The sequence below is a fragment of the Artemia sp. Qi Xiang Cuo genome, chromosome 4 (genome assembly GCF_049724085.1).
Source record: "Artemia sp. Qi Xiang Cuo chromosome 4, ASM4972408v1, whole genome shotgun sequence".
Taxonomy (NCBI): Eukaryota; Metazoa; Arthropoda; class Branchiopoda; order Anostraca; family Artemiidae; genus Artemia; species Artemia sp. Qi Xiang Cuo.
In genome coordinates, this window is record NC_142797.1 from 19,824,536 (window position 1) to 19,848,739 (window position 24,204).

General features: G+C 36.4%; 1 protein-coding gene across 3 annotated transcripts in view; it reads right to left on the reverse strand.

The window, feature by feature from the left end:
• Positions 1-883: 883 nt before the first annotated feature.
• Positions 884-24,204, reverse strand: part of LOC148952862 (phospholipase A and acyltransferase 3-like) — a 73,144-nt gene continuing 49,823 nt past the window's right edge. For 2 of the 3 annotated variants that reach the window (XM_089087450.1, XM_089087452.1), the window contains exons 4-6: positions 16,349-16,475; positions 10,389-10,522; positions 2,332-2,730 (exon numbers count right to left, since the gene is read on the reverse strand). In XM_089087450.1, coding sequence (XP_088943576.1) covers positions 2,596-2,730; positions 10,389-10,522; positions 16,349-16,475 — 396 coding nt within the window. In that variant the 3' untranslated portion in view covers positions 2,332-2,595. Of the gene's footprint in view, positions 1,306-2,331; positions 2,731-10,388; positions 10,523-16,348; positions 16,476-24,204 lie in introns of those variants that run through there. The other variant, XM_089087451.1, reaches the window with a different exon arrangement.

Sequence of the window (24,204 nt, forward strand, 5' to 3'; positions counted from 1 at the left end):
AATCTAAAAAAAATTTGCTTCTTTTTCAGAACAAAATGTTTTCTTTTCTTATTTTCACTCTTTTTTCTCCTTCAAACCTATATATGTTTTTCATAAAAACTAAATTCTTTGACCCATATATTGCTATACGAATTCTGCTGTTACTGTTTCGGTTACTATTGGTACGGGTCTAACAAATTTAGAAAAATAATATTTCTTACCAAAATTATTAACTTGAATAAATCAGCATTAATCGAACTAGTTTGTTTCATAAATCTGAAAAAAACACATTTAAACTTACAAAACAAACTATGACAAATTATGACATATTGGAGCAGAGATTCTCAATCTTTTCCGGGTTACGGCTTCATAAAAACATGAGATTTTTGCGCCGCTCTCTTAATGTATCTGATGTCAAATTTGGTCATCTATTGCAGGGATCTCCAAACTTTCCACCCTTAGGACCATACTGATTACTCCAGTAAGTTTCGAGGGCCAAAACCATATTATCATTGTTGCCGGTGGTAAAAAGTGAAATAGTTTACTGATGAAAAAAAAGTCCGAAAAAGTAAGCAACGTTTAAAAAAGGCTGCAAATCGAACTAAAGTCCGCAAGACGGCAACACTGCATATTATGAATTTTCCTGACATTTTCTGTAATTTCTAGATTAGTCACAGAGTACGAACCATGAGGAGTAACGTGACACAACATCTGGTGGACACAAGCGGAAACTCACTTCTCGATGGCAGTAATTGGAATATACGCTATAAGAAGGCTAGTGGCACAACCACATGTCAGTTCCTATGACACTGTTGTGAAATAAAATAGTGCGTACCTCCTTAATACTTGTTTGTGCGTTTTTAAGTTTAAGAAATCTTTGTAACAGTATTTTGATTTGAATTTTTGTGTGTGATTTAGTTGTATGGAAAAGAAGCAAAAAATTGAAAGTGAATGCAAAAAATTAAAAGATCAGTGGAACATCCGGTATTTCGTAATTGAGTCCAGTAACAAGGCGCTATGTTTGATTTGCAATGAAAGCATAGCCATTCTCAAGGAATATAACATTAAACGTCATTATGAAACAAAAAACAAAACATTTTTTAAATTACTCAAAATATACAGGAAGTTTGCGGACAGAAAAATTTTAAGCTATGAAGTGCGGATTGAAATCGCGGCAATCATCATTTACAAAACTCAAAACTGAACAGCAGGCTGCAACTCGTGCCAGCTTTCGTGTGGCTCTTGAAATTGCAAAACGTAGAAAACCATTCACCGATGGAGAAATGATCAAAGAATGCATAATTGCAGTAGCCGAAGAAATGTACCCTGAAAAGGTAAATTTATTAAAAACTGTCAGTATGTCAGCAAACACTGTGGCTCGATGGGTAGAAAACATTGCTGAAAATATACCCTCTCAACTGTTCGACAAAAATGGACATGTTGAGTGGTTTTCTTTGGCCTTGGATGAGGCAACGGATGTGTAAGATACTGCTCAGGTGTTGATTTACATTCGAAGAGTAGATAAAAGCTATGAAGTGCATGAAGAACTTCTTGATATGTATAGTATTCATGGCACAACTACTGGTACAGATATTTTTGAAGGACTTGAAATGGCCATTAATTAAAAGAGCCTTCCATCGAAAACCTTGAATTGTAATACAACTGATGGAGGCAAAAACATGGGTTGGAAAGATAAAGGAGTGGTTGCTCTTGTGTCAAAGGCTGTAGAAAATGACGGTGGTTCAAAACCATTAGTCTTACATTGTATCATTCAACAGTTTTTGTCCGGAAAATGTTTGGATATGTCTGAAGTTCTGAAACCAGTCATATCAACTGTTAATTTTATCTATTATAATGTCTATATATATATATATATATATATATATATATATATATATATATATATATATATATATATATATAGATTTTCAAAGTTGTTTCATAGATTTAAATGCATTTTTTCAGATGTATGAAAAAACTAGACAGATGAGCCTTAATTAAAGTAATGAATATATTTTTCAGTAAGGAATTATTTAAAATCTAACCCTTAAGTGTGTGTGTGTGTGTGAAGGAGGGGGTTCTTGGGCATAATAACCATATTGTGTCGTCAGTATGCCACCATAGTCTATTGGAAATTTGAAAGGCAGCGAAACAATATTATTATTGCAGTAAATTACTTTCCTTTTACCTTTGACTTCATTGTTCATTTTAATTTCAGTCCGTACCAGGCTTGTCATTTTATTTTATTTCCGCTTCTTATCTTTTAATTTCTTCTCGTAATAATATTAAAAATTGCAGGTTACTTTGCTATTTTACTTTACATCACTTATCGCCCGTATTAACATCAACAGACTGAAACAATTCCGTTTTATTTCATTGATAAAAATTACAAAACAACACAAATACTAAAAAAATAGGAAGATAACAAACAACAAAAAAGTTAATTCACGACATCTCCCCTTTATTTGAAAAAAAAACACACTAGTTAAAGTCAAGAAAGCACGGCTGGGGATTCATGCCCGCACCCCCTAAAAGTCTTAAGGCTTGAAAAATTTTCATACGGTTCACCTTTTTAGAAGCCCCTTCCCCCCAAAAATGCAATGTACGCACCCTGGTTCAATTTCTAATCCGACGAGTTGTAATATCATATCCAAACTGAAACAGCGCTAAAGCTCCTGTGATCGCCATTTGTCCAAGCATTCCTTTGCCAAAGGTGGGGACAGCAAAAGAAACAATCATGGGGATGGAAACCTGTTGAAATGGAAAATGTAAATGAATAACCAAAAGCGATCAAAATTTCGATGCACGTTTAATGGAACTTTCTTTTTATATTATTATTAATTTCTGTTTGTTTTTAATTTTCAATGTTTTGGTTAATATAATGAATATTTCTCCAGTTTTTTATGTATCTTGGAGAATTGAAATATATAATTCTACCATAATAGTTCCAAGTTGTGGCCTTCGATTTATTTCAACACCGCCTCAACATTCCCTAAATGTTTCAACTAAATATCATTAGCCATTACTGGGACATTTCAAGTACGTCCTTTTGACAACTGAGGTACACATAGCGTCTTTTGATTTAATATTCTGACCCTTAGCCGGTTCCTGAGCTATTGCAGATATACTCTGATGATGGCTTGTTTGCACATAGTATTTTTTGATTTAGTCACCCTTAGCATTCCCTAAAGGTTCAAACACTGTTCAAAACGCCCTGAAAGTTTCAACTTAATGCCCACAGCCGTTCCTGAGATATTGCTGATACGCTCTTTTGACAGTCAGCATACATATAGTGTATTTTGATTTTGCTCAACATCCCTTCTGAAAGTATTCACAAGTAAACGTTATTCCAGTTACAAGCAGTCGCAATCAGAAGTAGTCACTGTTGCAGTCGCAACTAGTCGCATTCACAGCGTCCATAGTAGCAGTGGTGGCCCCAAAAGTTTCAAGTTAATCACCCCACCAGTTCTTGATTTAGCTCAATATACCCCTCAACATGATCAAACATTCCCCCCTATCCCAATTATAAATCCTGCAGGTTAAAAATGGACAAATTGGAAAATTTAGTTCTTGCCCAAGGGGCTATGGGGAAGTGACATCTGCGGGGGCAAAACTATTAGACCTTGTGACTATTTTGAATAAAATGGATTTTAAAATTTCTATCAGTGTAAAGGGGAGTATCTAAAAGGGCGAGAAGAGGGGGGGGGGTGGCTTCTCTCTAATCCTTTTTCAACTCCCTTCTCAGCATAATTTTGGAGTTCTAACTTAATATCATAGCCATTCCTTATAAAATGGTACTGTACAATTCTGATAGCCACCTACATATAGTGTGTTTCGATTTTGTTTGACATCCCCCTCAACAGTTTCTAAAAGGTTTACCTTAATACGCTTAGCCTTTTTGGAGACTAAGGATAAATTTGCCCCCTTATATATAAACAAAAGGCAACTTATGTAACGTAAAAACCTTACCCCTGGGGCTTTGTGGGGTTTTGTCCCTTCTGGAAGCATAGTTTTGCAAAAAAAGAAAGTGATTGACCCGGTTGTGGATGCCTATGCCAAAGAAGACTCGGTACCAGTACTAGTCATGTTGGTCACCATAACCTAGTCTAGTCAGTCTAACCTAGTCAGTAGCCTAGTTTAACCAGTACTAGTCACCCTAACCTATTCGATCGACATTCTTTAGAAGAATTAAACTCTCAGTAGAGATCAATCCATGCTGAATCTAAGCGTTTGCCATCTCAGTACATTAAGAGTCAAGAGCTTTTTTGTGAGAAACTGAATGCTTTCAGAACGATCTTGGCTCCGCAAGTTATTCAAACTTAGCACATTCATGTTTTCTATCATGTCACAGTCTTTAGCACAGTTTCTAGCAGCATTTACTAGTATTTTCAGCACAGTCTCAGTTCTCAAAACAAGGTCTCGAGACCACCTTGCACTTGAGACCGTTTACTCATTGATTCGTCCTAAGGAACAGATCTACGACCACGGTTTCGAACACGGTGATTGTGTCTCCTGGAATCCCCAGAAAAAAAAATTCTCCCCGAAGAAGAATAAATTGAGTCTTTGCTAAGAGACCTTGATGATGCTATGCTCCAAGTCTTTTCTTGCAATTTAGTTTTTGAACAACTTATTTGTTTTGTGTCTCTAGGGAAATCCTGATCTTTCATTCAATAAAACCAAGCTGAGTATACCAAAGCTCAGATTTTCCAGCTCCTGGTTATGTAAGGGTTCGTTTCAGGTCGATCAAACAGTATATAAAAAGTACCCATGGGTGCATTTTGGCTAAAGGAATTGGGAGCAACTGCTATATTAATTCGATTTTAGGTTTTTTAAAAGCCTTTGATTGATAAACTATAATCATTATACCGTTCAAAATATATTATAGATATTTTTAAAAACCTAGGTCTATTTTATTCAACAGTTCCTTCCAATCGCTTCAACTAAAACGGAGCCGCAGTTACTTTTTATATACTTTTTGGCCGACCTGGAACGAAGCCTAGGCTGATTAAAAATATATAGGCCTAACTAATAAGCTTTTCTGGGCCCTAACAGAGTCGCACGAGCCAATAGAAAAGGAGCTAATCTGGGGCTTCACCTCCCAGAATTTCTGGTATCTGAGCTTCTAGATTCTAGGTTTACGTTTTCTTCGCATGCGATCTGGAACGTTAAACCAGACCAAAAGTACCCCGGATCAATCTGTAAAAAAGCGGGATTTGAGCTTCTACATTTCCGGATTCTGGAAGCTTCAGTGCTGAAAAAAAATATTTTTAAAGGTGGAAGAAACAGAAGAAGTTAAACATTGACATCGATTAAACATTATAACAAAAAGATTGTAGAAGCTCTGAAAAGTGGGGGTGAAAAAGTCTTCTCGGAGCTTTTTTTTACCGGCTTTACTATCCAGATAGCCCAGAATCTAGAGATTCCGGTAGGTGAAGCTCCAGCTTTACATTATGTTTTCTTGTTCGTAGAGACGATCCTAGAATTTTTAAGATGAAAAAAAAAAAATTATTAGGGGGATTATATATTACATTTAAGACATCTTTTTCTTTTTTTATCCTATTTGATTTTGAAGGAAATAAATTAATAATAACAACGATAAAAAAGAAAAAGGAGAAAAGAAGGGAAAAAGAAGAGATTGTATATTTTGTAGAGAGCACTGTTTGAAGGGAAATGCGCATGTTGTACACTGGTTGCAATTTTCGATTTGTGCCTCTTTTTTTATTTTGTCCAATGGGAAAACGCAGAACACTCGCACATAAAGAGAAAATAATGTTTGAAGAAGTTTTATTCACCAAGAATAAAAATAACAGCTACTTTTCTAGCGCTAACCTAAGCCAATCAAAAATATTCACAGAGATTCTAATACGCAACCTCCACGATTTGAACGATGTCTTTTTCTTAACAAACAGCTTCGCACAAAAAAATTACGCTTTATTTTATTATAGATGACCGAGCTAAGCTTTTTTGGGCAAATTTCATTTTTATATATGGTACAATATAGCTAGAAACCAGGTTAGCAGAATTAGCAGAATTTTTAAAAGTTAAGCAGGGTATGGAAGAGCATGGAATCAAATTTTTCTTAGACTTTGAGCGTCCTACATAAAATTTTTTGCAAAGTGAATGAATTTGTGGAAGTTTTGAGCATTCAAGATGCAAGAATAGATTTACAATTAATATTAAGAAGACTAAGTTACCAAATTTCATGCCTCCTAACCCTGGGATACAAATTACTGAAACTCCCAGTAAGTCAAGTTAGAACCAGCTGAATCCGCCAGTCAAAATGTCAATACGACAATTGTTTTTTAACGTTGTAACATTCCAAGTTGCATTTTTCCTTTGCTTGAAATCATTGAAATTATTATGGCCTCAGGAAAAGCAATTGTCCAAGAATCAGTTCAGTACAGGGACTGACACAACTTCTCAAGTCTTCACAAAGCGCTTAAGCGGGCTTACAATGGATTAAGCGGGTCAGTCGAATGCAAGATTTGCACAAGCCTGGGCTCAGCTTGGTCTCTACATTATTTGTCACTCTTGTCGATGCTCTTCTCATAGGCAGCGCAATAACAATGTGGGCACAATGTATTATTTATTTATTTTTTTTCTCCATGCCAGGGCACTTCGTATCGAAGGAGTTGTCGTAAAAACTTCGAAAAGGGATCATTCGATTGGAAATTGGAGTGGCTAGTGCCCTTTTCAATAGTCAAGAGTGATTGGAGGGCAACTACCCCCCCCCCCCACGCCCATCATTCCCCTAACACATCCAATCAAAATTTTGAGACAACCGTTTTGTTCAGCGTAGTTAATTTTCGAAAGAAAATATGTTTTGAGGAGGACACTCCCCCAAGAGCAAGAGTCTTCCCTCTGGGCAAGAGTTTTAAGTTATGCCCTGAGGGTATATAAGAACGATGTGGGCACAATGTATTATCTACTATATTTTCCTTTAGAGCAGGGCACTTCGTATCGAAGAAGTTGTCGTAGAAACTTCGAAAAGAGCTCATTCAATTGGAAATTGGAGAGATTTTTACGATCCGACAAATCATAGAAAAAGCCACTGAGTTCCGACACAAAAACTTTTATTACCTTCGTCGACTTCCGTGCTGCGTTCGAGTCAGTGGACCGAGAAGCTCTTTGGCGGATTCTAGAATCGACAGGCCTCCCTGAGAAATACTGCAGACTATTCAAAGCTCTACACCATGGGACGGAGAGCTGTGTTCAAGTGAACGGCTGGCGCAGCCCGTTCTTCCAAATGACGACAGGAGTGCGCCAAGGATGTGAAGTGGCCCGCGAGCTCTTCAATGTCATCATAGACTACGTTATGACAAGAACTACCTCACATCTCAGCTTTGGACTCAAGTTTGGAGATCGTGTCATTACAGATGCTGATTTTGCCGATGACTTGGCTATTCTGGCGGACTCCATGGAGCAGTTGTTGGAAGCGCTTCGAATCCTACGAGAAGAGGCTGCAAAAGTAGGACTGCAGATAAACTGGACTAAAACGAAAATTATGGCCATAGACCCATTCTCCCCTGCTGCCAATCCTTCCGTTAGCCTGGATAGCACCACTAGTATCGAAGTTGTCCAAAGGTTCACCTACCTGGGCTCTATAATTTCTTCAGATGGCTCGCTTCTTTCTGAACTACAAGCGAGAATATCCAAAGCGTCTTCTGCCATGGGCAGACTGAACCGTCACCTCTGGCGAAAACCAAACATCAGTCGTACAACGAAGCTGCGGATTTTCAACGCCCTCAACGGCTCTGTTATGCTCTATGGAGCTGAAACGTAGCAAGCTTCAGGCGCTATCCTCAAGGCAATTGATGTCTTTCAGTCGAAGAGCCTGAGGAGGATTGAAGTTCCGCAATGGTTTGAATTCGTCAGCAATGAGAAGCTGCTGCAGCTCACCAAACACTCTCGGTTTTCGACCCAAGCAGCTGAGCGAAGATTACGATGGTTCGGACACCTACTTCGAATGCCTCCACACATACCTGCGAAAACGATCCACGACTTCGACCCTGTCAAAGCCGGTTGGAAGCGACCTCGCGGCCGACCGAAAAAACGATGGTCTGACAGCCTGTCCGAGTTCCTGACGATGGCAAATATCAGGTTGAGCGATGTGCAAATACTTGCCATGGACCAAAGTGGATGGAGGAGGCAGACGTCACTCTCTACAACGAGCAGCGCCCGGCAGGAGACATAAGTCAAAGTAAGTCAAAGTCAAAGTTGTCGTAGAAACTTCAAAAGGGCTCATTTGATTGGAAATTGAAAGTGCTAGTCCCATTTTTGACTCTCACGCCCACCATTTCCCCAAACACATCCAATCAAAATTTTGAGATAGCCTTTTTGTTTAACGTAGTTGAAAGTTCTGGAAATTAGGTCTTGGAGGATGACAACCACCCTAAAAGCCCTTAGAGTAAGGGTTGTAATTTATGCCCTTGGGACATATAAGGTGTTTATACAAAGCGTTGTCGTTTCAAAAAGGGCTCATTCGACAGGAAATCGAAATGCCTAGTGCCCTTTTTAATAGTCGAAAGTGATTGGACGGCTTGACATTTTTATAGTAAAGATCAATGTGGGTATAATGTATGTTTTTTTGTTGTTGTTGTTGTTTAGACCAGGGCACTTCGTATCGAGGGAGTTGTCTTGGGAACTTTGAAAAGGGCTCATTCGATTGAAAATAGAAAGGGCTGATGTACTTTTTAATAGTCGAAAGTGATTGGAGGGAAACTAATCTCCCTACCACGCCCACCCTCCCATTTGCCCTTTATGTTTAAAAACCAAATGTTGCCTTAAGATTAAATAAAAATGCACTATGTTAATGCTAATTCCCAATAAGGTATCTCAGCAGTATCCCAAGAACGACTGAGGGTAATATGTTCAGACTTTCGGGGCTACTTCTGCTCTTAAAATTTAACCAAATCAAAATAGCGGAAGTGTATCCTAGCTATCAAAGAAAGTAAATAGATTTTTTTGCGAATGGTATCAGGTTTTCTATTTCAGGTAAACAAGAGGAGGCATAAAACTAAATTAAGCGCTACTATTCGTGTCCAGATTTTTAAAAGGATATATGTTGTTAAAAATTCTAGAAAAGTTTTCTCCAACATACAAATAGCAGGCCAAACTATAAAGTTATAAAAAAAAGATTTAAAGCATTATTTACTTTTTCCCTGAAAAGACTATGTCAATATAAAACGAACAGAAATTAATATATAAAACCTTTTTCACAAAATAAGTTTTTAAAAAAAAAAACTAAGGAACTCCATTAAACAAAAAATGAGCAAAAATAAAATAAAAAAATCTACCAAGCGTGAAACTACCACAAATCAGCATCAATAAATAAATGAAACCCAAAACAAACAGAAATTACAATAAATAACCGAGTCAAACTCAAAACGAGCAGAATTTAACATAAGTTGGGCTCAAAACCCCTATGCCTTCCCAAGCCCAGAACATAATTTGCACTTTACTGAAAAAAAATACAAATAAATGTGCATTGTCAGTTTAATATACATATACTCAAACTTAGTAATCAAAATGTTAATATCATTTATTTATTAAAGTTATAAAATTAAAAGCATTTACATTTTTTCAGTAAAGTTAGTCAGTAAAACATATTTTGTGGAAAGTTTTTTTTAATTAATATCAACAAGAGTCGAAATACTACACAGATAATCTTAAGCCCATACCTCCCACTCATTACATATTAATAACACTTAAGAGAGAAAAACGATTTTAAGTTAAATAAAGCAGTGACAACGAATCTAAAAAAGAACAACAAAACATTGATAACAAAATCCGAATATTTCAACACCACATCCGAGTCTACATTTTTTTTTCGTTGATAAGGACTCCTGGATGTGGAGTTGATATATTCAGATTTTTTTTATTAATGTTTTTTTTTTTTTTGTTTTTTTAAGTTTCGTTGTCAAAAATTATTTAAATTAAACCCGTTTTCTCTCTTATTTTTTTTGTAATTGGAAAAGCAGTGTGTTCTAAGATGGTATTTATATATTCATGCCTACAAATATTACGCTACTATGGGGAGGCAACCCATATCAGATATCTTAGCTGCAAAGAAGTTTTCAGCCGGAAAAAGCCTATCAAAACAGACCAGACCCAGAAAATTATCCATTCATCAGAATCCAGTACAAATGCTGTGTCGTTTGATTTAGTTAAACGGATAACTTGACAGAATCTTTATGAAATTTCTAAAGAATAATGGTGCTCCCCTTAATGTTACTCACAGTCTATTTAGATATACTAGAGGCTTCCAAAATAGGCTGGTAGTAAATAAAAGGGATACAACCCTTTTTCTGTGTCTTACTAGCAGAAACATAATGACACAAAAAAACACCTGTAACCTTTCGTTTTCTATCTCAAATAATCACATTAATTATTACAAAAACAGAACTTACTTTAGCAGCAGAAAGTGCACTGCCATAGACGCTATGAAGGAAATTCTTCACCTGCAGGGATTCAGCATGATGATTCCTCACAAAATGGGCGAAATGTTCACAATTCATTTTCAGAACATGGTACCTTTCAAATTCTAAATTAAGAAAAAAAACATTATGTAAGCGTCTTGAAATTTGTCTTACGATATATTCGCTGCAGTACTCAATAATACTTGTAAAATATCACCGTTGGTCAAATCAAGAGATAAATAAAAATTTTACTACAAAACATCTTTTGCTGAGGCCCCGTTCTCATGCATGCTTTTCTAGGCGTCAATGTCTAGATTTCGTCACTTTTGACCAGCCAGAACTGCTTATTAACAAAAAAAGAAGTTTTGTAATGAGTGTGAAAGCGAAGTTGGGACTTAAAACACTTAACATTATCAAAAATGATTTCGCTAAATTAGTCCTTAATTTAGGATTTATTAAAAAGAGGATTTTATTAGGACTATTAGGTCTAATTTAGTAGTTGTTTTTATTCTAACGTTTATCATTTTATTTTTCTAAATTAGAAAAACTATTTCCCTAAATTAGTAGAAAAGTGAAAAACTAGCACAACAAAACAGGATTAGGAACAGAAAAATCCTTAAGTAGCGGGCAGACAATAAAAGACAAATTTATAAAGCTCTCAATAGTATTTTACCAGCTATAAAATCAACAAATTTTACTATGTAATTTTAATGCCATTGAAAAAAATTTAAGCAAGCTTGGTTTTCAGTAAAGCTCTAGTTTTTCAAAATTCCACAAAATATAAGGAAATATTGCGAGTTAGTTTTTTTTTAATATTTTTTTCAAAAATAAACTGCATAAATCATGCCCCACAAGTTATATTTGCCCTGTCCCTTGGTTTTCAAAAAAAAACTTTTGGGGAGTATTTTAATTCAAAACACATTTTTGGTATTTACATTGAAAAAAAAAATCAACCTCTCCCTAGAAATTAGAAAATACAGGCCTACCACAGGTTCAAAGAGTCAAAATACGGACTGTTTTTGGCAAACAGAGGACCTTCCTGACACCGAAAAAAGGAAAACTAGGGAGCTGGTCCACCTACTGTTTACTGTATAACTGAAACAATCAATATCATACTTGATATTCAAACCGACCTCTCATAAATCTGAAACCAGAACGATCGGCAATGTAGCCTCATCATCTTCTGGAAGAAAATGGGTAATATCAAGACAATCTGATTCCTTGGCTGTCTATATGGATTTTCTATTATCCATATGGATTTTCAACTATGAAGGTACAACAATTTAAAAAATACACAAGTAACTACTTTGATTAATGACCCGAAAATCATAAGAAAACCGCAAAATTTCAGAATCACGTGTATTTTTTTGGCTTTCCTTCCTTTAGATCCTCAGAAGTGCAGTTATCAATCACTGCCCTTATTTCTGCATATAAGTACCTGAGTACTTTCAACTGCTGCTGATTCCTTTTCCTGTTCGGTGCGCAGTAAAAGCGAATTGAATTTCAGGTATATCATATGAATTTCAGGTCAATCAGGTATATCTGATTTCTGGTTTCTTTAAATATCTTGTCAGAAACTTACTCCTTGTACCTTGCAATGAGTTTTCAAGAGCCTCTATCCATTGCCTACTGGAAAAAATTTCAGACGTATTTACATGGTTTAACCTTGCAAAAAGCAACTTTTAGGGACTGGAGAGCTGTTTAAGGAAATTTTAGGGATCTTATCCGGGTTGCAGCGGTAGTTAGCAACCTAGTAAGAGACGATCACGTCCAGTGTTAAGAAATATAAAAACCCATAGTTCCTAAGAGTGGAGTCAGATCAAAACAAAAAGTACACCATTAGAACCGCCTTGTCCGAAAGCTCTATAAAGGAAACTTACCGCCCTTTGGCTTGAATAACAAAGAAAATATATCGGGTTGAAAATCAAGCAAATTGACTTTTACCACGTTATTCTCCACAAACGGGATATTTTTTTTCTCTTTTCTTTTGTATCCAGAGATAGCTTGGCACTGGAACATCGTAGAGGGTTGTTCAATAGCTCATTTTAAAGGAAATTAATTGGGTTAAAAACTTTTTGTAACTAAAATAAATTATTTCTAAAAGAGAATAAATTTTTCCACCAAAAACTGCATTTTCGATGTCTTTTCACACTGCAGTCTTTCAAACATAATCGTATACGAGTGGTAAGATTTGAACCCACGCCTCCGAAGAGACTGGTGGCTAACACCAGTGCTTTGGACCACTCGGTCAGGTTGCCTCTCATAAATAAATATATATGTGAATCTGGGTTGCGGCAGTAGCTAGCAATCTAGTAAGAGACGATCAGTCCATTGCTAAGAAATATAACAAAACTCCTAAAAATAGAGTCAAATCAAAACAAAAGTACATCATTAGAATTACCTTGTCTGAAACCCTACTAGATAAATATTGAATGTCGTCATAGTTTTATATTAGAGCTATGACGTGAATAGAAAAACACGAAAATATATTGTTGTTTCTGAAAACGTCATGAAATAATATCATTGCGCTATGACGTCAATAAAATCTTTACGCCGTGACGTCATAATTACTATATAAGAAGCGTCAGAACTGTAAATGTTCTCATTCATCATTACATAATAGTTTCAATCAAGCAAGCTATACGCAAGTTGAAAAAACAGTACTACACAAACAACAGAGATAGTATCTTGAAAAGAAAAAAGCAAAGGTATTCAACCGACCAGGCGCACGAGAATTAATAATTGACAGAGCAAAACAAAACAGCAAGATGTGTTATCTCAATGATGAAGATTATAGACATGAAAAAATTGAGACAGCCAAACAAAAGTTCAAGGATAGTTATCACAATGATGAAGATTACCGCATCAAATATAAGAAAAACCAAAAGCAAAGGTATTCAACCGTCCAGGTGTATCGAGAAGTAAAAATTGAGACAGCCAAACAAAAGATCAAGGAGCGTTACTGGGGTGACAAAATCTATAATGAAAAAATTAAATTCTCTGCGAGGTTGTACCGAAGAACGCATAAGGACAAAGGGAAAAATTACATTCAGAAATACAAGAAGATGGCAAAAATGCAGACTGATCTTTGTAAATTTTTAGTTTAGGGACTTCAAGGACATTGCGGCAGCCCAGCAAATAGATTTTGCCGACGAATTGACGTCGATGCCACTAGAACTAGCGTAGTTCTGTTAGTCAGAAGACAATAAATGACTCAGCATGGGGCTGGGGGGGGAGAGCAGACAAGATGAGGGCTGTAAGCCTTAGGTTTAGAGTTTTCGACATTGAAGATTATAATGTTACCCTTTCAAAACTTCCCAACCACTCCACTCCAGATGTGGCACCAGAAGTGCCATTTTTGGGTACCATACAGAACTTCATGATGGCGATATCGAGTCAAATTTATAAAAAGCACATAGATATAAAAACTAGCATACGAATGATTCCTTAAAAAGCTCTTTTGATACTCTAGTGTTACACTAGTGCCAGAGGAAAAAAATGACATCAATACAAGTTGGGAAACTTTTCATTAAGATAATAATGTTCTTCATTAAGATATAAATGTACGACCAAAGAAAATTTTCAGAAATGGGACTACTCTATCTTTACTATTCGCATTATGACACAGCCATTGACACTTCCTTCTCACATCGGCACCAGAATGTCTTGGAGGCTAAACTGACAGGAAGGAAATTCCTCCCAGGTCTAGAACAAACGCCAGAGGTACTGGCTTCGATACCAGGGGCAGAAGGCACTCTGAAGAGTTGGCTATTTATGCTAATTAACTAAAAAAAACAAGTTTTTTAACTGAAAGTAAGGAGCGACATTAAAACTTAAAACGAACAGAAATTATTCCGTATATGAAAAGGGCTGTCCCCTCCCTAATGCCTCACTCATAACGCTAAAGTTGTTTATTGTTTAAAAAAATAAAATTGTGACAAAAAGTCAAACTTTAGCGTAAAGAGCGAGGCGTTAGGGAGGGGACAGCCCCTTTCATATACGGAATAATTTCTTTTCGTTTTAAGTTTTAATGTCGATCCTTACTTTCAGTTAAAAAAACTTTTTTTTAGTTAATTTCTAAACGTTTTTGAATTGATGCAGCTTTGATTTTGGCTCACCATACACGAATAATTAAAACGAAATTCGCATATTAATTTTCCTATTGGCTTTCTCGAAATTTTGTTCTGACGTAACTTACGAAATAACTTACGTAATGAATTTTTATATTCTTTTTTTTTATTACGTATATTAGGGAGTTTGCTCCCTAGTCAATACCTCGCTCTTTACGCTAAAGTTTAAATTTTGTTCGAATCACAAACCTCTGAATCACAAAGGCTGGTTAATTAGAAAATATAGCTCTTTTGAAAGTACTAAAAAAACTTTAGCGTAAAGAGCGAGGAATTGACTAGGGGACGAATCCCCTCATATACGTAATAATTTCTGTTCGTTTTAAGTTTTAATGTTGCTTCTTATTTTCAGTTGAAAAAAACTTGTTATTTATTTAGTTTCTGATCGTTTTTTAAATAATGCTGGGAAATCTGGCGCCTCCCCCCCTTCATAGAAATGTCCCTTCATCCAAGGAAATATCCTCCATGGAAAGACCCTCCCCCGTAAACCATAATCTGACCCCGAACCTCCCCCCCACTAGAAAAAAATTCCTCCTGAAAACGCCTGAATACTTCCCAATAACCAATATTATATGTAAACAATGGGCAAAACTTTTTTTTCATGACGCCTATGAGAATTTCAGTTACTTTTGGCCAGAGTTTGTTCTTTACTAGGTGCATATGATGTTATAAACATGATATTGGTCAAATTTACTGCAACGGTTACTTTCGTATCGTCGAGCTTTCGACGTTTTTTACGTCTAGTATATAAAAAAAAAAAAAAAAAAAAAAAAAAAAAAAAATTATGGAAAAATAATTCGTTGCCATACATATACATAGCTCAGAAAAGATAGGGTTTCTATAGGGAACTATTCATAAATAGTTGACAAGGGTTAAAACACATACCTAGACTAGGTAACCTAGTATTAGATAACGCAGCAACAAAAGTGAAAATCCGCTAAAAGCCCAACTCGAAACAAAAATCTTTGCTTAGAAAATTGCACTAAATTGAATACTTTCATGCAGAATTTTGTCGAATACGTGCCTTAATGGCCCTAATACCCCTAATCTGGGATATTGGTTCAATTATGTGAGCAGTGGACGTGGAATTGTAAGAAGATTTAGAACCATGGGAAGGGGTTTTGGAGCCCGGGTCGAATGGGACAAAGACTGGAAGGAAATCACTGGAAAATGTTCAGCCGATCGAATAAAATGGTCATCGGAAATCATTTCAAAATCCTTAGATGCCGGGGATGATAGTGCATCATTTTTTCGCCACCAAAAGTAAGAAGCAAGTAAGAGACGATTGTAACAGAATTTACCAAAAAGCAGAAAAACACAAGAATGTCTTCAAGTCTTTCTATTTCTCCGTTTGCCGATTCTAAGTTTTAAAATGTTTTTTTTTTTTTTTTTTTTTTCATCAATTTGTATATTATATCGAAAGTTTTATATCAAATAATGTGTTATACGCAATAAAAAAGGAAGCAAAGTAGATATTGTGAAACTTGTCTAATGTTTCTAATTCTAACTCCATCTAAAGTTTTGCTGGCGTCTACAATTACTTTGAATACCCCAACCCCAAATATTTTAAGCGTCCTCCATGCATATTTTCGTTCTGGATAGGGTCCGCATCAGATATTGAGCTTAGAAAAGAAAAGAACAATACAATTCCAATACAAGCCATTAAAATTTAAATTGTACTTCCCAAGAACATTATGTCACCGAAAATCTAAATGGTCCCAGGCTTTTCAACGTGATTTTACCAAAACATAGGATCTAGTAATAGAAGGTCACTGTTTTGAGATACAATTTCTCAGATGAAACAGATAAGACTTAGGATACTACCTTTTTCAGAGGCAACGCTGAAAAGAATGGCCCTCTTGCAAATCTCGTACCACGGAAATGGATGAGATGTATTATCAAACGAATTATTAATTCGGCAAGTGCTATCAGCCCAAACTTCAAATAAGTTCTGAAACAAGAATAAAATCTTATAAAAATACAAAAACACATTTTTAATACTGTTCCTACCACAAGTAGTAATAAAAATACAACATACAAGTATAAAGTACAAGTAAAAATACAAGTATAAAGTGACAGGAGTGACCTATAGTGCAAGCTTCTGATACACCGCCACAACATTAGAAACCTTGAAAAACCATGGTTTGGATTTGACCAAGCTTGTAGGACAGGGATATGACAGAGCAGCTGCTATGAGTGGGCGCCTGAGAGACACTCAAGCTTGGATTAGACAGCAGTATCTACTAGCAATTTATGCCCACTGTGGAGCACATACACTCAACCTGGTGATCGCTTCAGCTAGCTCCTTCCAGTCATGAAAACATGTTTTGGGACAATATCTCTGATCTGCAACTTTTTTGGCTCATCCTCCTGCCGTACCAAGGTACTCAGAGACAAAATTCGACAATACATGCCAGAATCTAGAAAAACTACTCTCATTACCCTTTGTGAAACATGGTGGGTGAAGAGGAACGATGTCGTTAACCGCCTTGTGGAACTCTATAAGCCAATTGTAGAAGCACTGGAAGAGCTTCAAGAAGGAAACGCGAATGCTGAGACTTCCTCAAAGACCCATCATTTAGCAATGGTGCTTGCATGCAACCACGTTGAAACTGTGGTGCAGACAGTTGTGGGCCTACGCGAAGACGCAAATTCTTCGTTCGACTCGTTGTATTAAAAATTGAAGATTTTGCCAGAGATATGAAGAAAGAATTGACGTTTCCAAGAGTTGGCCGTCGTCGAAACGACCACTACGACATCGGTTCGCCGAAAGAAGCGAACAGAGCTTCCATATACATTCCATTCATGGACTACTTCATGTCAGAACTCAAGGAGATATTTAAGGTGCATCGTACAATTTTGACAACTTTAAGCGGCTTCATATCTGCGAACTTAGACAAAAGAAACTTGTCTGACGCAGAAATCAGTGAGAATACAAATATTTACTCCGGTCTTTAACCAGAGCCAGATGCCCTAAGCCACGAACTGAAATTGTGGAAAAAAAAGTGGCAGAGCGTTAACAACAAAAAAAGATCAGTCTTGGCATTGGCTGCACTTGATATGTGCAATGCTGATTTCTATTCAAACATCAGCCGCCTTCTTACAATTGTAGCTACTTGGTCTGTTTTGACTGCAACACCAGAAAGGACCCTCTCTACCTTGCGACGGCTTAAGACATGGCTACGAAATACAACATGTCAAAAACGTTTGACAGGTCTAGCGTTACTGTCAGTGCACAGGGATGTTGCTATTGACACTGATACAATTATTGACATGTTCACAACTCAAAAAACACGTCGAATTGATTTTGGTCTGTGAATTCATTTTGTAACTATTACGTTTCTTAACTTCAATATATAGTATTTTATGTTCCTATCTATTGTCTTCTTTTACCGTTAGACATGGATTAGGTCCGACCCGAGGAGACCTCCCCCCCTCGAAATAATTTCCTGGATATGGCCTTGATTATAATAGCTACAATTTTCGTTTGTTACAAATTGACATTATTTAATTGAAATACTGTATGTTTAAAAAGAGCACATTTTAAAAACTGAAAAAAAATTAAAGGAAATCTATTCCACTTTATACTAACGAAGCTGAATTTATACATTCAAAATTAAACTGCTCTAAGTTTTAATAATAAAAAAAAAACACATTCAAGACATATTTTTTTAGTAGATTGTAATGGTAATCTACTCTTTCGGGGGATTGGGGGTGGGGGTAGCACCCCTCCAATTTCTTATACAAGTTTTACACTGAGTCAATCTCCAGCTTTGACTTAGCTCATTTTCACACAAATTTATCAAGATTCCGAAACCAAGTCCTAACCGAGTTACGACCTGATTAACTTTGCCTCAATAAACCTTACATTCTCTTAAAGGTTCAATTTTTATACGTTTTCAGCTTAATTTCAGAATTTGTTTTTAAGAACACTTAATCACTGATGAGATGTAACGCTGCAGATATGACAACTATTCTCATCATACTGTGCTAAAAACAACTATGTGAAAATTTCTAAGTGACTTCAGAACTCCGGAGTTGTCTACACTGTATAACGACTGTCTAAATTCGACCTCCATAGAGGAGGTCCCCACCAAAATATCGTTTTTTTTTTTATTTACCGGCTAAAGTAAACTCGTTTGGCTTCGTCTTTTTTTATATTAATCAAAAAACCATTTTGCACAAAATAAGCTTTAAAAAAAGTAAAGAACTCCATTAAACCAAAAATGAACACAAATAAAATCAAATAATCTACCAAGCATACAACTACCACAAATCAGTATCAATAAATAAATGAAACCCGACACAAACAGAAATTAAAATAAATCAATCTCAAAACGAACAGAAATTAATCTGAGTAGGGTTCTAAACCCTATACTTTCTAAAAGCCAGAATATAATTTGTATTTTACTGAAAAAAATCAAATGAATTTACTGAAAAAAAGTGCGCTGGGTCAGTTTAAAATACATATGCTGATACTTATTCCGTAAAATCTTAATTGATTTTCGTTTTCTTAAGGTTAGGCTATAAGTGAAAACATTTAAAAGATTTTTTTTTCAGTAAAGTACAGATTATATTCTGGCTTTTAGAAAGCATACGGTTTAAAAACCCTACTCAGATTAATGTCTGATCGTTTTGAGTTTTACTTATTTTAATTTGTTTGTTTTGGGTTTCATTTATTTATTGATACTGATTTGTGGTAGTTGTATGCTTGGTAGATTATTTGATTCTATTTGTGTTCATTTTTGGTTTAATGGAGTTCTTTACTTTTTCAAAAAAAAACTTATTTTGTCCAAAAATTTTTTTGGATTAATTTCTGTTCGTTTTATATTAACATAGTCTTTTTCAGGGAGAAAGACAGAGCCTCTTCTGAAGTTAAACAACCATTTCTTCCATAAAAACCCTTAATACCCCCTGGGCATAACTTACAACCCTTGCCCCTAATCTCTGGGGTTTGTTTCAATCCCAAAAGCCTTGTTATATGATATTTAGACTATTTTGAATAGAATGACTGTCTCAAAATTTCTGTTAGACATATTTCGGGACAATGTGACGTGTGTGTAGGTGTGAGAGGGTAGCTGCCCTCTGACCATGTTGACTCTTAAAAAGAGGACTAGAGCGTCTGATTACCGATCCAATGAGCCCCCTTTGAAGTTTATAAGACCAAACTTTCTATAATAACCCTATATGTCCCCAGGGCACAACTCACAACCCTTTCCCTGAGGGCTGGGGATTCTTTATCCTCAAAGACATAATTTCCAGACCTTTCTGATAGGCTTAACAAAATAGCTATATCAAAATTTTGATTTGAAGTGTTTGGGGAATTGACAGGCATTGAGGGATATTTGCCCTCTGATCACTGTCGACTAATAAAACAGACACTAGTTCTCTCAATTTCCAATCGAATGAGCCCTTTTTGAAGCTTCTACGACAAAACTTTCTATAAAAAAGTTATATATCCCAATCGCATAACTTACAATCCTTGCCCTGACTGCAATGGGGGAAGGTTACAAATCTCAAAGACGAAAGTACCAGATTTTGACAATATTTTGAACAAAATAATTATATAGACGTTCGGGTCGGAAACTGCGGGATTTATGAAAGGCGTTGAGGGGGGGGTGACTTTCCCTTCGATTAATTTTGACTATCAGAAACGGTAGTAATTCTCTCAATTTCCAATCGAGTGAGCCCCTTTTGAAGTTTTTACGACAACGCTTTCTATATGCCATTATATGCCCCCAGGGCATAACTTACATTCTTAGCCCTAAGGGATGATGGGGGTTTTCATACTCAAAAACACAATTTCCGGACCCTTCAACTACGCTCAACAATATTGATGTATCAAAATGTTGATCCGAAGTATTTGGTGAAAGGATTGGCATGGGAGGGGGCATTCGCCCTCTGGTCGCTTTTGACTATTAATAATAGTACTACCCCTCTCAATTCCTAATTGAATGAGTCCTTTTTGAAGTTTTTACAACAAAACTGGCGGAGACCTAATTTCTATAACATTCAACTACGATGAACAAAATATCCATATCGAAATTTTGATTGGCTGTGTTGGAGGAAATGGTAAGCTTGAGAGGGGCGTTAATTGTCCTCCAATCGCTTTCGACTATTAAATCGGGCACTAGCGCTTTCAATTTCCAATCGAATAAGCCTTTTTTGAAGTTTCTACGACAACACTTTCTATGAAACCTTATATGCCCCCAGGGCATAACTTACGACCATTGCGCTGAGGGCTGTGGGGGAAGTATCATCCTCAAAGACATAATTTCCGCACTTTTCAACTAAGTTAAACAAAATGTCTATCTCAAAATTTTATTGGATGTCTTTGGGGAAATGGTGGGCGTGGGAGGGGTATTAGTTTTCCTCCAATCACTTTTGATTATTAAAAAAGGCATTAGTCCTTCGAAGTTTTCAAAGTTTCTATCACAATGCTCTATAAAAAACCTTATATGCCCCAGGAGCATAACTTACAAACCTTGCCCCGAGACGTGTGTGTGTGGGGGGGGGGTTGATCATTCTCAAAGACATAATATTCATAACCTTCAACTACGGTGAAAAAAATTGCTATCTCAAAACTTTGATTGGATGTGGTTGGGGAAATGGTGGGCGTGAGAGGGAAGTTAGTTGCCCTCCAATCAGGTTTAATTGGCCTATTAAAAAGGGCACTAGTCCTTTTACTATCTAATTGAATGAGCCTTTTTTGAAGTTTCTACGACATTTTCTATAAAAAAAACCTTATATGTCCCCAAGGCATAACTTACAATCTTAGCCCTGGGGGCTCTGGGGGAAGTGTCATCCTCAAATACCTAATTCCTAGACCTTTCATCTACGTTGAACAAAATGGTTATCTCAAAGTTTTTATTGGATGTGTTTGGGGAAATGGTGAACTTGAGAGGGGGGTAATTGCCCTCCAATCACTTTCGACTATTATAAAGGACACTACCACTTTCAATTTCCAATCGAATGAGCGTTTTTTGAAGTCTCTACAAAAACACTTTGTATAAAAATTTCATATTCCCCCTGGGCATAACTTACAACCCTTGCCCTGAGGGGTTTGTCATCCTCAAAATCATAATTTCCAGAACTTTCAACTGCGCTGAACAAATGGCTATCTCAAAATTTTAATGGAATGTGTTTGGGGAAATGGTGAGCGTGAGAGGGGGGGGGGGGTTAGTTGCTCTCCATTCACTTTCGACAATTTCCAATTAAATGAGCGCTTTTTGACGTTTCTACGACAACACTTTCTATAAAAACCTTATACGCTCCTAGGATATAACTTAGAACCCTTGCCCTGAGGGCTCTGAGAGGGTTGTCATCCTAAAAGACCTAATTTCCTAAGTTTTAACTACGTTGAACAAAATAAAAATCTCACAATTTTGATTGGATGTGTTTGGGGAAATGATGGGCGTTAGAGGGGGGTTAATTGCCCTCCACTTACTTTTGACTATTAAAAAGGACACTAGCCATTTCAATTTTCGATGGAATGAGCCCTTTTTGAAGTTTCTACGACAAAACTTATTATAAAAACCTTATAGGCTCCCAAGGCATAACTTGCAACCCTTGCCCTGAGGGCTTGGGGCGGGGGGGGGGAGGGTTTAATCCTTAAAGACCTAATTTCCAAAACTTTCAACAACGTTGAACAAAATGGCTATCTAAAAATTTTGATTGTATGTGTTTGGGGAAAAGGTGGGCGTGAGAGGGGGGTTAGTTGCCCTCCAATCACTTTCGACAATTTAAAAGGGTACTAGTCCTTTGGAATTTCCAATCGAATGAGCCTTTTTTGAAGTTTCTGCGACAACGCTTTCTACAAAAATCTTAAATGCCCCCAAGGTATAACTTACAACCCTTGCCCTGAGGGCTGTAGGGGGTGTCCTCCTCAAAAACATAATTTTTTTCTGGAAATCAACTGCGCTGAACCAAATGGCTATCTCAAAATTTTGATTGAATGTGTTTGGGGAAATGGTGGGCATGGAAGGAGTGTTAGTTGCCTTCCAATCACTTTCGAATATCAAAGAGAGCGCTAGCTACTCCAATTTCCAATCGAATGAGCCCTTTTTCGAAGTTTCTACGACAACTCCTTCGATACGAAGTGCTCTGGTCTAAACCCCCCCCCCCCCCCCAAAAAATACATTGTGCCACCATCATTCTTTACTTAGGCAGCGCAATTCTTCATTCTTATTTCTTTTTCGTAGGAACAGATTATGAATTTGGCAGTCGATGTGACTAGACGTAGCTTAGCAATAAAAAAAAAAAAAAACTATAATTAGAACTAAAGCACATTCGAGTCCTAACCGAGTTGGGACCTCACTAACTTTGCTTCAATAAACCTTATACTCTCTTAATATGCCATATTTGTGCAGTCTTCCTAAAAAACATTATGCATGCTTTGATGAAGAGTTACTGAGACATTTTGAACTTCGAATTCCAGGATGGCGACCAGGGTCTACACAAACAACGGTCATTTTGAAATTGTATTCCCAGTATCACTATTTTGCACCAACACGCTTACGTATGTATAGCGAGTATTAGAAACACTACCTTAAGTCTCAAATTCAAACTGCTTATCCGCCCTGGCCCCAGGGGTGTAATTGGGGATCATTAAGCTTGGTGTCTTCTTTTCTTCCTGTGTTGGCAGCCTAACTCAATTGCTGCTATTGAGAAATTTAGCCTAATATGACTAAGATCTGATGGCTTATTGCAGTTTCAAGGGAATGAAAGAATCAATGATCAGCTAACAGTTCTTACTGGCCAGTTTAACGCCATGAAACAGAAACATAAATTGCTTGCTGAATCTTGTAATGAGCAATGTATGTTGTAATGAATCTTGTATACAATGGATCAACTAGAGTAAATTCCCTCTCTATCTTTTTATCATTACAGTTCTTATGTTTTTCTTCCAAACTTCTGGGTTTGATAGCTATGTGCTACCTCACTGTTTTTGGCATAATTAATTATTTTTATTTCATACCCTGATTCTGCTCTTAGATAATTGCACAAATCCTTTTTCTATTAATTATCTGTTCATTCTTCCTTTTTCTGCACATTCCTCTTTAATTATATCCATATTTTTATTACACCCACTTCTTATAAATGACAGCTGTTGATGATGATCACTCTAGTTACGATAACTCTATTCCCTTTCATTTTTAATTTATTGAGATGACTCCTCTTAAATGTTTTAATTTAATTGGTGTCTCATCTGGGACCCCACCTAATATCTCTTCTTTGACTAGTAATTTTACTGCAGATTGTGTCTATAGATATGACATGGCCAAAAACGTGAATTTTGGTATTGATTTCTCAGTTCTTCATTTAAACATTCAAGGTCTCTGTTCTTCCCTAAATTATTTGAATTCTCTAATAGCTAATTCTTCTCCTCAGATTATTGGACCCTGTGAAATATTTTTCACAAGGGCAATGATATTCTTTCAGATATTTCTGGATATAACTTGGACTTTGTACATAGATTGGAGAGAAAGAAAGGTGGCTTAGCATTTTATATTGCTGATTATCCTGGATTAACCTTCGCGTAGTGATCTGTGTAAGCATATGGATGGACTTTTTGAGTCTATTTTCATTGAAATTTCGATTTATAACAAGAAAACTATCATTGAGGAAATACGCTGGCCACCAAGTGGTCCGATTCCTTCTTTCCTAGGAATTCTTGACAA